A 13259-nucleotide genomic window follows, 5' to 3' on the forward strand; every position below is an offset into this window, starting at 1 on the left:
CCTCCTCCTTCTTCTCCTCTTCCTTTTCCTCCTCCTTCTTCTTCCTCCTTCCCCTCTTCCTCCTCCTCCTCTTCCTCTTCTTCCTCCTCCTCCTCTTCTTCTTGGTTCTGATGTCGTGTTTTTGTCTTGGCCTGTGGCATTATCTCAGTTTTTGTCACATGTTTCATCAAACCTATCTCCTATAGGCTTTTTGTGCATGAGAAGGGGTGGGTACCGTCTGCCCCATCTGTCCTGGGTTGGTCTTTCCTCACTGCTGATGGTGGTGCTTCTTTGTTGGAGCCTTCTCGAGAGTCCCACTTTGGCTTTTGTCTGTTAATTGTGGACAAACAAGGCCTCATTCCTCATGACAAGGAATACGGAGTCCTACATGCAGGGCACACATGGCAATTGTAGTGTGACCTAGACTGTGTGTGTTGGTCTTCCATTGACAACTGGTGTTTTCCTGACTGCAAGGAAACCATGGGAGCATTGTTCTCTCAGAGAACCTACTGCTGCCACTTGGACTCCTAGCAAGAGTCAGCAAGTCCCCGGTAGAGGTCAGGAGAAGAGCCAGGCATTTCTTCCTCAGTCTGTGGTGGTCCAGGTTTCCTTAGCTCCTCCTTCTTCTTCCCTAACACCTGGGGTGGTGGTACCTGCCTCTCCCAGGCCCAGCACGGAGCCCTTAACTGCTTTTAGCTGTTTGCATAAACTTAATGTGACCTGAGCCAGCTTAAGTGACATCTGTTTCCTTCCAGGATCCTGCTAGAAATATTATCCCCGGCCCTCCCTTTTTCCCCTAGCAACATCTAACAGTTTCTTATCCTTGAGCTGTGGCCTCCTGCCTGGTGATATGCCCACGCTTCCCAATCACTAAGTCCGTGACCCTTCATGGGGTTCAGATTTCTATGGAAGCCTTCTTAGTGGTGGAATTTTAGCCCCTTCTACCCACCTATCCCTAAGCACACAAGATGAAGTGTCTATTTAGTGTGGCCATGGGATCCGACCAATGTAAAGCAAGTCATAACCATGATGCCTAAGCAGTGCAGTGGCTCCTGACTACTGGGGTGTCTCCTCCCAGTCACACCACCTTATGCCAGTGCCAGCTACCTGCAGTGCTGGAGCCCCTAGCACCTGGAGCATTCCTTGGCATCCCACTGGACCAGCTTCATGGAGACCTCTTCACCCCATCACCCAACAGCATAACCTCTCCAGGAGGCCCAGCTGCCCCCAGCTTCTCTGTAGCACGTGCTATATTTTGATGGAGTTGTTTCTGGACCCCCCTGCGGAGATAATAGGATGAAGATTCTCAGGACCTGTTTACCATTTAGCATGACTGTATTTCTCCACCGCCTGGGTGGCTGTTTGTGCCCTTGTCTGTCTACTGTCAAGGCTGTAAGCACCTCCATAGCCCAGCCAAGGCTCTCAGACAAGCTGTCTTCCTGATCCAGGGTCAGTAGGAGCTCAGGAATCAGGAACACATAAACACAGCAGTAAATGACAGCTCTGCCATTAGTACTGGGAACCAAGAGCCTTGCACATACTAAGTTAGTGCTTTATTCTTATTGATCTGTATCCCCAACCTCATTGGTGCCTCTTAACGTTCTTCCACCAGCTTCATTCCAGTGCTCGACATGAATGGATACGTGGACTTCTCCCCAAGTCCTACCAGCCCCACCAAGGAGCCAGGGGAGCCTCAGCCCACCCAGGCTGTGCTCCAGGAAGACGTGGACATGAGCAGTGGTTCCAGCGGAAATGAGAACTGCTCCACGGGGCGGGACTCTCAGGGCAGTGACTGTGACGACAGTGGGAAGGAGCTGCGGATGTTAGTGGAATCTTCCAACACCCACTCCAGGTAGGTCAGCCTCAGACCAGGTCCTCACACACAGGACACCGCTGGCCTCCTCCATAGTTTGTTGCCCATCTTCAAGCAGCAAGTTACCAGGACTTATAGGATGGCAGTACTTCTTAATCTTGTATATGATATTTATTGGAGTCTGTCCTTCCAAATAACGACGATATCACATCATCTTTGCAGTTTTGTGTCTGATGCCACTTAACAGACAGTCCAGTAAGATCTCGGAGGAGTCTCCTCACACACATACAGTTGGTCACAGATTGTTCCTTATGCATTTTCATCTCTCAGAGATCTGATCTGTCTGCTCTTGCAGCCCTGATGATGCCTTCAGACTCATGATGAAAGAGGCGGAACACAACCCCTCCACAAGCGGCTGCAGGTGAGACTTGCCTCAGTTCCCACCTCAGGCTCATTCAACAAGTTGCAGGACTTCCTCTCAGACCTGAGGAAGTCATGTGACAACCCCCTTAGCTCTGATAAATCTGTTGGTCTGAGCAGCTGGTTAGTGTAACTGGTGGCGTCTGCCTTTCACAGTGACACTGGCCCTGTTCTTCTCTGAGCCCTGGTTGTTCTTGGGGGACCTGGTTTCCTTCCAGCTCTACTTTAGGCCCTTTACCTCAGCCCTGTGTGTTCAGCAGGAACCTTCTCATTTGTTTGTAACAAATTATCTGTGCATCCATGGACATTTTCTTATCAGTTTTTGGGGCAAAGTCTGTTCTCCCAGGCATGTGGGCACTCGGCCATTGAAGTCTCAGGGACCTGACCCATTGGTCTTTGGATGCCTTCTCCTTGACACAAGCCATTTACATCAGCAATTCCTTGTTATCGGGCCTGTCTTCCTCTGCCCACTATTCTCTCCTGGGATTCCTTCCTAAGAGTCCCCTTTGCTCTGTTCTCCTGACCCATGCTCATGATGCCAGGAGCTATTTCTCTGTCCTTCATACCGTCCTTGTCCATCTGCCTGGGCTAGGGAAGGAACAGCTCTGTGGTAAAGCCTACACCACGGCACCATGGGTTAACCAACGGCCCTCCTAAATGCGCCCCAGCTTAACCCCAGGATAAGGATCTAGTTGGAAGACTTCTCTCTCTGGGTGAGAACAGGGATTCTTACCAGTCTGTGGTCTCCTGGGAGGAGGCATTGGCTTCCATGTCTATAGACCTCGTTAGTAACCACAACGGAGAAAGGTGCTGGCCCACAGTGAGGGAGGCCAGGGGTGCTGGGTATCCCTGCCCCCAACACTCTTTTCAGAAGGCTCACATTTGATTGCCCCCCTCTTTTAAATTCCACAGTAGTGAGCAGTCTGCCAAAGCTGACGCACACAAAGAACTGATAAGGACCCTGAGGGAACTGAAGGTTCACCTCCCTGCAGACAAGAAGGCCAAGGGGAAGGCCAGCACGCTGGCAACCTTGAAGTATGCCTTGCGGAGCGTGAAGCAGGTGAAGGGTATGTGGACTTTGCACGTCTGTTCAAACCCATAGAAACAAGGTTTTGGTTTATTTGTTTTTGCTTATTTTGTGCATGTGCATGCTCACGTGTGTGTGTGTGTGTGTGTGTGTGTGTGTGTGTGTGTTTGTGTGTGTACAGGATGGTGGGTAGCACGTATGTCATGCATGTGTGTGGAAATCAGAGGACAACCTTGTGGAGTTGGGGTTATCTTCTTCCATCTTTCTGTAGGTTCCAGAGATTGAACTCAGGTTCCAGGCTTGCACAACAAAGAGCCCTTATCCTCTAGGCCATCTTGCCAGCCTTGGAAACACATCTTAAATGTCCCAAACTATAATCCAAATAACCACATCTTTCTAAGGCACATCCCTGAAATGGCAAAAGGCAGCAGTAAAGATCTGATGATGCTCAAGTTGGTTGAGAACCATGGTTCATTGCAGTTTTCTATTGAACTGGGACTTTTAGAGGCAAAACCAAAAATAGGCAGAAAACCAGGGGACAGGAGAGGCGTTTACCCCCTAAGCCTCTTGTACTGAGTATGGTCTGGTCGTTTTCAGAAGTTCGGCATAATCTAGGCTTTGGCATGTGTTTGTGGCTGAGCTCAGAAAATGGCCACAAGTACTGTGAGCTCTGTGAGTGAGAACAGGATTGGAGTAGAACATTCCTGAGCTCAGCCCGCAGCCTGAGGAAAGATGCAGAGCGGGTCACTAGCTCTCAGCACTCGGTTCTCTGAGACAGGATCTCAGGTAGCCCAGGCTGACCACAAACTCACTATGCCTGCTGTGTAACTGGGGATGACCTTGAATGTCTAGATCCACCTTCTAAATACTAGGATTACAGGTGTGCACCACCATATCTGGTTTTATGTGGTATTGGTGTATATGCACCAATTGTTTGCAGTGCCAGTGGAAGCCATAAGAGGGCGCCAAATCCTGTGGCACTGAGTTACAAGCAGTTGTGTGCCACCATGTGGGTACTGGCACTCTGGGCCTCTTAGCCACCGCATCACCTCTCTAGCCTGCTCACCCAGGCACTTCTCAATTCATGAAGTCAAATGACTCATTTCCTGTTGATTTAAAAATGTTTACCCACAAGACATCTTCAATGAAGAAGGAAGGTGACAGGACACACAGCAACACCACCTGTCACTTAAGTTCTATCACAGGACAGCCCTCACCATCATGCATGCACAATCAGGAGCAACTCTATCAAGAGTGCTGCCGCTGATTGTGTGCTTGGACTTTGAGAAGACAGACTATGGCAGGCAGAGCATTTTTAACTGGCCCATGAGAGAAGACTGGGGCTACAAAGTAAGAACCTGGAAAAGAGCTCAGGCGCTTTCCTGTTGAGGGAGGCAGTGAGTCTCTAGTACCCCGGCAGACCCAGGTCTCCTTCAGTGCTCTTGCCCAGGATCTGCACAGACCAGCTTCCCCCATCTCCTGGCTCTCAGGCACTTGCAGTTGCTCTTGACTCCCAGACAAGAAGGGAACACTTCCCAAGCAAAAAGCAGGTGGTCCATCCCCAAGGTTCAGCCTAAGTCCCCTGGATAGATCATTCCAGGATAGTCTAGCTGTAGGCATTGGCAGAAAGGCGTGTTTAGTCAGTTGCTAGGCACAGGGAATCTGAGCTCTGTAGGTGCTCTCCTGTGGAGAAAGTGCCTTCATATAGCCCTGGCACAGAGTGCTATGTCTTTAGTCCCTTTTCCTTCCAGCCACTGGTGGTGGGGGATGTCCCTAGCTATGTGCTTGGACTTTCAGTGAACAGGTAGAGGCAAACATCCCACTGGGGCAAGAAAGACAGGTGCCGTGGGCAGGTGATGTGGAAAGCACAACCCCCCTCCACCACATCACCCTTGTGTGACCTTGTGTGAACATCACCCCGCTGCATGACTGACCGTGCCTTTGATCACAGTCACATACATGTGCCGAGGGCTGACGACTACATGTTACAAATACACATCAAAAAGCCAAAACTGTGACCTAGGCAGAATTGGCTTTGCTGTTAGCATTGCTGGCTGTCTTGAAGCCATCAAGCGTGTAGGCCAGGCTTGTGGCCAGTAGTCTAGGTATGAGCTTGCTCTTCAGACAGTCTCCTATTGCTGAGTATCTGGGCAGCTTTCTGTCAGTAGTAGATAGGTTACTAATATTGATCTTCGGTCCTTGGAGCCATCAATAGCAGTATTATTCTGCTGAGTCCTGGCCTCCCTCATGTTTGGGTTCTGTCTTCAGCCTGAAACCTCTGTGGATTACTCCTAAACTGCTGTCTGTTTTGGAAGACTGATGTGGTCTGAACAGCGTTGTCTGCCTGCTAGCCAGTGCTGCTTAGGCTTGATGTGTTTGGTGCTTTAGGGCCAGACTCCTCAGTGGGGGGCCATGGCTCTGGGGCCTGTGCCTAAGGAAGACCCTGTTCTCTGGAACGAGCAGCTACGTGAATCAGTCTCACTCTCCAGGGACTGTTGGTTTGCATGCCTCGCACTTGGCCGCAGTAACTTCGGAACTTGGGAGTTCTGCCAAATCGAGAATGTTCCTAAGCTTTCCAGCAGAGAGCATGCTCAGAAACTTACCAGTCTGTGAAGGTGGAGAGATCAACATCAGATAAGACCCAGCTTTGAGTCCAAAGACCTCATTACCACTCTGCAGGGACACATGCTTGGCTGGGTCCCAAGGTCAAACTCCAGGACACAGCCACCCTAGGTTCCGGCTACCTAAGGGGATGTGGAGCTTTAGAGGCAGGACGACTGCGCTGATTCCATGTGCAGTGAGAGCAGCTGTGGCCGAGCCCCCAGAATCCCACCAGATACGAACTCAGAGCAGCGGCCATAGTATTTGTAGACACTGCTCACAGCACTTTCTTTCCAATGTGGATTTTGGTACTTGTTCCTCTTTCAAGCAGTCAATCCTGCCTGCATAGAAGCTTCTTTCCTTCCTTTTTTCTTTCTTTCTTTCTTTCTTTCTTTCTTTCTTTCTTTCTTCCTTCCTTTCTTCCTTTCTTTCTTCTTTCTTTCTTTCTTTCTTTCTTTCTTTCTTTCTTTCTTTCTTTCTTTCTTTCTTTTTTGTTTGTTTTTCGAGACAGGGTTTCTCTGTGTAGCTCTGGCTGTCCTGGAACTCACTCTGTAGACCAGGCTGGCCTTGAACTCAGAAATACGCCTGCCTCTGCCTCCCAAGTGCATAGAAGTTTCTAAAGGGACCATCCAAGTGCAGGTGGAAGGGATGCTTCTGTGGATCCGAAGTGTGACCATTGTGGTTATGTCACACTTCAGGGGCCTATGCACCCTTACGACTTAAAGTAATGTATTTATGAGTTTTTAGATTCCTAACATGGCCTGGTGTGTGAGAGAGTCTGCAGTCTGCCCTTGAGTGCTGGCCACTCGTGTCTGTGCATCCTCTGGCTCTCCTCCCCCTCAAGATTCTATCTCATCCCATTTCTTCATTTAAGGAAAATGGACCCCGGCTTCAGGGGCCAGCGACAGTGTGCTGTCATGTGATCTCATCTGCTGAACATGGGTGTCGCTTCTCTTATAGCTAATGAGGAGTACTACCAGCTGCTAATGTCCAGCGAGAGCCAGCCCTGCAGCGTGGATGTGCCTTCCTACACCATGGAGCAGGTTGAGGGCATTACCTCCGAGTATATCGTGAAGAATGCGGTGAGTGTTTTGACAGGGCACGAGTTCTCCCCTGGTTAAGGTAGCTAGCTGGTCCACTGTCAGGAGGCAGATCTCTGAATAAAATCACGAAGTTGCTGATTCTCGAGTGAAGTCTTCATCTCTGGCCAATTCTGACTCATAGCTCCCAGTACCAGAGAAACCCAGCGGTGATAGAACTTGATGCTCCTGTTTTTTGTAGCCTCAGGATGAAGAGACAGATTTAGTAACCGCCTGTTTGTTCAGGCTCCATGGTAACAAAGTCTGGGTCCAAAGCCCATATTTCTAAATGTCATGTAATGGTCTGGGAGAGGAGAGACCCTACTCCCGGACTCCCAACTAGAACAGACTAACCTATGAAGATCCAGAATGTACTAGAGCAGTGCTGAACTTGCGCCAGCCTAACCCCTTGAGGCTCTTTCCCTCTTTCTGCTTAGCAGCCTCCCTCCAAGGGGGGCTGGCCTATGCTTAGAGGGGCAGGCTATCCCACAAACCTGAAAGAGACCAGCTGGCGAAGGTCACTTGGCCAGGCTAGGGGAGCATGGGTGCTTAGGAAGGCTGGCCTAATGTGCCATTCCTGAGAGTGTTGCATTGGATTTTTTTATTGGAGCAGGAAAGTCAGGTTGGACAGAATTGGGGAGGTCCAGATGCACCCTGTCCCTCATGCAACCCAGGATGCTCCTACTAGCCTTAGTGACTATATTACAGTCCATAGTGACTATAATCACCTGGTCATGCTCCCCGTTTCCAGGATATGTTTGCTGTGGCCGTGTCCCTGGTTTCTGGGAAGATCCTGTACATCTCTAACCAAGTGGCCTCCATCTTTCACTGTAAGAAGGATGCCTTCAGTGACGCCAAGTTTGTGGAGTTCCTAGCTCCTCATGACGTCAGCGTGTTCCACAGCTACACCACCCCTTACAAGCTTCCACCCTGGAGTGTGTGCAGCGGCTTAGGTGAGGTCCTGGCTGCAGTGTCTTGCTCCCTCTGAGTCAGAGTGTGGAGGAGGCTAGAGACAAGGGCAGAGGTTGGGAGCTGGCTTCCCTTCTCAGCTATGTCAGAATACCCACAGAGCCCTCCTGACAGGCTACCAGCCACTGATCTGTCTAGGGCAAGAGGCAAACAGTTGTTTGTCTCTAGAATAAATAACCTCTTTGTAAACTTCAGAGAGTCTTCAAAATTAGGCATTTTAGAAACAGAGTTATTCAGAGGAGGAATCTTGACATAACTGCAGTGCAGAGAGCTGGGATGCATCCTGTGAGGCAGAGGGATGTTCTGTGGAATGGCAGCTGCCTGCAGGCAGCAGTTAATACCCTTGTGGCCTTAGCGGCCGTAATGTTCAGGTGTGGCATTTGTCGGGTGACTTTCCAGGGAACTTCGTCTTGGCTGGAGGCAGGATCATAAGTATAAATTATAAAGTTCTCTGGCTTGCATGGCACTTTCCATACTCACTAGCAAGTATGTCCTCTGGCTTTGTGGTCCACTATGTCCAGGCTTCTTGCCCTTGCCCAGACCTTCCTGTCTGGCGGCCAGGCCACTCCATGTCTTCTCTCCATAGATCCAGGTTTGCCGTTCTCCTTGTGCCCTCCCAGTCACCCCCAAACCCCAGTCAGTCGGCTGTAGTCTGAGTATGGTTTGTCCTCTCCAAAACTCTAGTTGGAATTTACTGATGTCACAGTACTGAGGTGAGACTTTGAGGTAATGCAGCCATGAGGAGAGACAAATGCCTTTCTCCTGGAACAGACTTCCTTGTCAGGACTCAGCGAGCCCTGAGGGACTGGATGGGTTGCTATGAAGCAAGGCTGCCCCTTCTGCATGTGTCCTACATACCGTTTCCCGTAATGATTTGAAGCAGTGCGTGGCCCTCTCCAGCAGCAGGGCAGATCCTTGCCCTGTGCTCTTGGACATTCCAGCCTCCAAAACCATGAGCTAAATTAAACCCATCCTCTTCCTGAGTCAGCCTGTGACAGCTTCTTACAGCAACAGAAAATGGACGGAAGCAGTTCTGGTGAGAACTGCGTGCTGCTGCAGTGGTCCCCGAAGTGGCAGAGAACAGACTTGGAACTAGGATGTGGCAGCAGCTGAATTGTTTCAAAATGGAAACTGGAAAAGGCCCAAGTGCTGAGGTTCCGTCCTGCTGTTGGAGGACAGAGGAAGACAGGAGGACTGGGGAAAGCTTGACGCTTTTATCATTTGCATAAATGGTTGTGACCAGCATGCTGATGGAAATGTCGGAGGGACTAGCTACAGTCTGGCCACATACAGGGTGGAATGCAGGGGTGCAGTCAATCAGATTGCTGAAGGATTCTGTGGGTAGGAGATAAATGGCAGTGAAGACCTCCCCATCACAGAGGAAAAGACCTGAAGGCACATCAGAGATCTTCAAGGAAGCCTCTGATCCCCACATCCATGCACAGCTCTCACCAGCTCTCACTGTGGCCCCAGTGATGCAGGCTCAACCCCCACATTCTCCATCAGGCGTAAGACAAACCTTGCCAGTGTCCCTGTGGGGCTGATTCTGCAGGCAGGAGGAAGGTGAGGTATAGCTTCCTCTGCCACAGGAGCAGAGCTGTCCCAGAGAATATCCCTAAGACTATGCCAGCCAGTGCTGTCAGGGCTGTCACCTTGGGAAACTGAGCCACCAGAGACAAGCCACACATCCCAGGAAAACCACAGGCAATCCTAACAACCAAAGCCGGGCTGAGACCAGCAAGCCGTGGGGCGAAGCTACTTGCTGCTTTGGGGGGTCCAGTCTTACCCATGTGCACCAAGTATGTAGCAGGTGCTGGGGTAACAGGATGATCCCCCAGCTTTAGAACAAGGCTGCTGGGCCCTAGTTTCAGCCTTTCATGAGGCCTATTGTGCCTTCCTTCTGGCCAGTCTTCCTCAGGAACAGCATGCCTAGCCCTCATCCTGTGGCTTTGGAGCAGATGATTGGTTTGAGCTCACAGTTGGACTTTGGATTCTCCGGTTGGCACTGGAGACTATGGGATGGACTTGATTATAGTTTGTATTATGAGAAGAGTGTGAGCTATGGCAAGCCAGAAGGGCCACCTGTGGGCTGTTCTCCTCTCAAACTCAGGCTGAGCTTTGTGGAGTGTGGGATAACTGGTCTTTAAGGGGGTGACCGAGTCACACGGAGGGATTGGCAGCTGTGCTTTTGTTCTCTTGGGACTGGATTACTGTGACCATTCTGTACCTCCACACTGGCAGCCCCTCGCTCCTGTCCTTTTAGCTACAGGCCTCTTGTGGTTGAACTCTCCAGTTCTTCATTGTATTTTGCCAGCTTCCTCTGAAGACTCTGACTCTAGAAGAACTTCAGGGCACCCAGGGTCACAGCACTGCCACTGATGGAGGGCTGAGAGGAGCTAGCCTCCACCACTACTGACAAGGGTAGCCAGCAAGAGTTCATTAGCGTCTGCCCACCAATGGCTGATGGTCACAGTCCATCATGGGCTTTGGATGCCCAGAGTTGAAGACTGTAGCTTCCCAAAGCAGAGGAACAAGGACCGAGCGAGGATTGCTCTGGGCTTGTCACTGGGAATTATCTGCCGTTCTGTCTGTGGTTGGCAGGTCCTTGATCTCTGCTTACACAGTGGCTTCTCATTGCTTGCCACTACCACCTGCAATCAGTGGCTCTGGCCAGCTCCAGGACCTCTCCCACTGACAATCCCCCCCCCTTATTCCTGTTGTATAGCATCAGAGATGGACACTGCCTTTGTGTCCTTCACCAGCTCAACAACCATACCCCTTCAGTGAGCAGCCTGGGGCAGATACACCATTTTGTTTGAGGGTTTCCTATAAAGGAGGTTGTCTACGTTCTCCCTAAACCATGAGACTATTAAAAACTAGTTTGCAGTGTGAGTTACAGCAGCATGGTTCAGGAACAAGGAAAGGAAATGGCTGGGAGTGTGGGCAACCTAGGCTGCCTCTCCACAAAGAAGCCAGCCAAAGGTGTTTTTTTTTTTCTTTTTCTTTTCTCTTTTTTCTTTTTTTCTTTTTTTTTTTTGTTTTTGTTTTTTTGTTTTGGATTGGATTGGATTGGATTTGATTGGTTTGGTTTGGTTTGGTTTGGTTTGGTTTGGTTTGGTTTGGTTTGGTTTGGTTTGGTTTTTTGAGACAGGCTTTCTCTGTGTAGCCCTGGCTGTCCTGGAACTCACTCTGTAGACCAGGCTGGCCTCGAACTCAGAAATCCGCCTGCCTCTGCCTCCCAAGTGCTGGGATTAAAGGCGTGCGCATGTGTCACCACTGCCTGGTCAAAGTATGTCCTAAGTGGAAGGAGAACCTGGTAGCCTCAGAGAAGCCTTTTTCAGGCTGGCAATTCTGTATCATTTTATGTAACTAGTAATTTCCTGTGTTACCTCATTTCTTTCGAATGGAAGAAATACTATATCCAAGACAAAGTTGAAGGAGTTTCTAATCTTCAAGCTGTTCTAGAGATGCCTGCTCCCCTTCTCTGACGTGAGGTCCAGCCAGCTCACGTTTCTCAAGACACTGTAAATATTAAAGTAAGTTGGTATTTTAGAAAGTGTTGATATTTTCAAGAGCCTCAGGTCACTTCTGTTAGAAGCAAATATTTCAGCAGTGGGAGTGAGAATGCCCAGGGGTCTGTCAGCAAGTACACACATCCTGTGTCTTCCCGAGATGAACTGCCAGCGTGTTGGTAGCACCACTGCGCACTGTTCAGAAGTTTTAAACATCCGTGTTTGTCAGCTCTCGCCAGTAATCCTAGCAACTCTAGAGGCAGAGTCTGAAAGATAGCTGCAAGTTCCAGGCCAGCCAGAGCTACATAGTAAAACTCTGTCTCAAAAAGGAAGAAAAAAAAACCCCAAACCTTTCTAAAGACAAAACTGTAAACTTGTAGGGCAGTATAATTTGGTCTATGCACCTTTGAAATTGTATCCAATATAAAAGCTCTATGAAGGACTCACTTTGTACTTCGGACACATCACAATGCATACCTCGGTTTGATTCTGTGCTTATTGACAAGGAAATGACTCTGGGTTTTTCTTGTAGATTCTTTCACTCAGGAGTGCATGGAGGAGAAATCTTTTTTCTGCCGTGTCAGGTGAGTCCAGTGTCCAGTCTTTCAAACTCAGAAAGCAATATAGATGGTCCACTACCTGTACTTGTGGGAGAATTAGGGGTATATTGCTTGTTCCCTCCCTCCACCCCCAAATCTGAGAGTGAGACCAGACATAGCTTCTGCAGAGCCTGTGTGAAAACCCCCCTCAAATGAGTTACATGCTACTGTATGAAGGGAGGGAATGCGTCCGTTCTTCTTCAAAAAAAGACAGAGCCCCCCACACTGCCCTTCTGTTGCTCAGGAAGACATTCCCCAGGGCCATGGCTTAGGCAGTGCCTGTAGCCCTGAATGTGCACCTGCATTTCTTGGGTTAGAGTCACAGTGTACCTTGCAGGCTCTTGGTGACCAAGACATCCAGGACAATGTCAGCAGTGACTCCATGGACAGCCAGGCCCAGAATCCCCCTGAGGAAGCAACTTCCCATTCCCAGTTGCTTTGTCTTAGTGTAACTGCAAATTGCTCAAGAGAAAGGCAGGAAGGCCTCCTACTGCTCATGGTATGGACGCTGACCGTTGACCCTTCAGTGTGGGTCTAGTGGAGAACAACTAAGGGTGAGCACTGGCCAGCTTCTCCAGTGGGCCCAGATGTGTGCTGCCTCCCGCATGGCTAGGTTCCCACTAGAGGTTTTGCTGTGCCAGTCTGGCTGAGCATCCTTGGCATCTGGTACAAGTGGGGAAGTCACTTAGCCCTCACAGACAGCTAGGAGCAGGGCTCACTAGCAGGCCAAGGCTTCTCTTTGTCGTGGCTCAGAACCTTGACCCTTGCTCTCTCCACACTCCTCTCTCCACAGTGTTGGGAAACACCACGAGAATGAGATTCGCTACCAGCCCTTCCGCATGACACCCTACCTGGTCAAGGTGCAAGAGCAGCAAGGTGCCGAGAGCCAGCTCTGCTGCCTGCTGCTAGCAGAGAGGGTACACTCGGGCTATGAAGGTAGAGCCATGCCTGACCAGGGAGCACCCACGTTAACTCATCCCTCTTGCCTGTGGTTGACGCATGATGTCTAAAGCGTACCTCGCTGCTCATTCACCTTGGCCTCTCCCCAACCCCATCAGTCTCCTCTGAATTCAACCCAGTTCTCTTTGCTATGTGGCTCTCCCATAGCAGCCAAAGGCAGCTAGCTGTACCTGTTGCCCTCTCCCTTCCCCACAGAGTGGCACCAGCTCTGAGGCCCTGTATCCCTCTTACCATCATCCCTCACCCTTGCTTATGCCTCATGATATCTCAGTACCCCAGAACCTCTACTGACTCACTGGA

At 50.1% G+C, this 13259-nt stretch overlaps 1 protein-coding gene across 1 annotated transcript in view; it reads left to right on the forward strand.

The window, feature by feature from the left end:
* The window catches only part of Per2 (period circadian regulator 2), a 43171-nt gene that overhangs the window by 6889 nt on the left and 23023 nt on the right, over positions 1-13259 (forward strand). The window contains exons 2-8 of the mRNA XM_028755382.1: positions 1592-1831; positions 2148-2213; positions 3125-3279; positions 6801-6922; positions 7671-7872; positions 11933-11984; positions 12793-12935. Coding sequence (XP_028611215.1) covers positions 1611-1831; positions 2148-2213; positions 3125-3279; positions 6801-6922; positions 7671-7872; positions 11933-11984; positions 12793-12935 — 961 coding nt within the window. The 5' untranslated portion in view covers positions 1592-1610. The remainder of the gene's footprint in view (positions 1-1591; positions 1832-2147; positions 2214-3124; positions 3280-6800; positions 6923-7670; positions 7873-11932; positions 11985-12792; positions 12936-13259) is intronic.

The sequence above is a fragment of the Grammomys surdaster genome, unplaced genomic scaffold, assembly GCF_004785775.1.
Source record: "Grammomys surdaster isolate TR1022 unplaced genomic scaffold, NIH_TR_1.0 126059, whole genome shotgun sequence".
Classification (NCBI taxonomy): Eukaryota; Metazoa; Chordata; class Mammalia; order Rodentia; family Muridae; genus Grammomys; species Grammomys surdaster.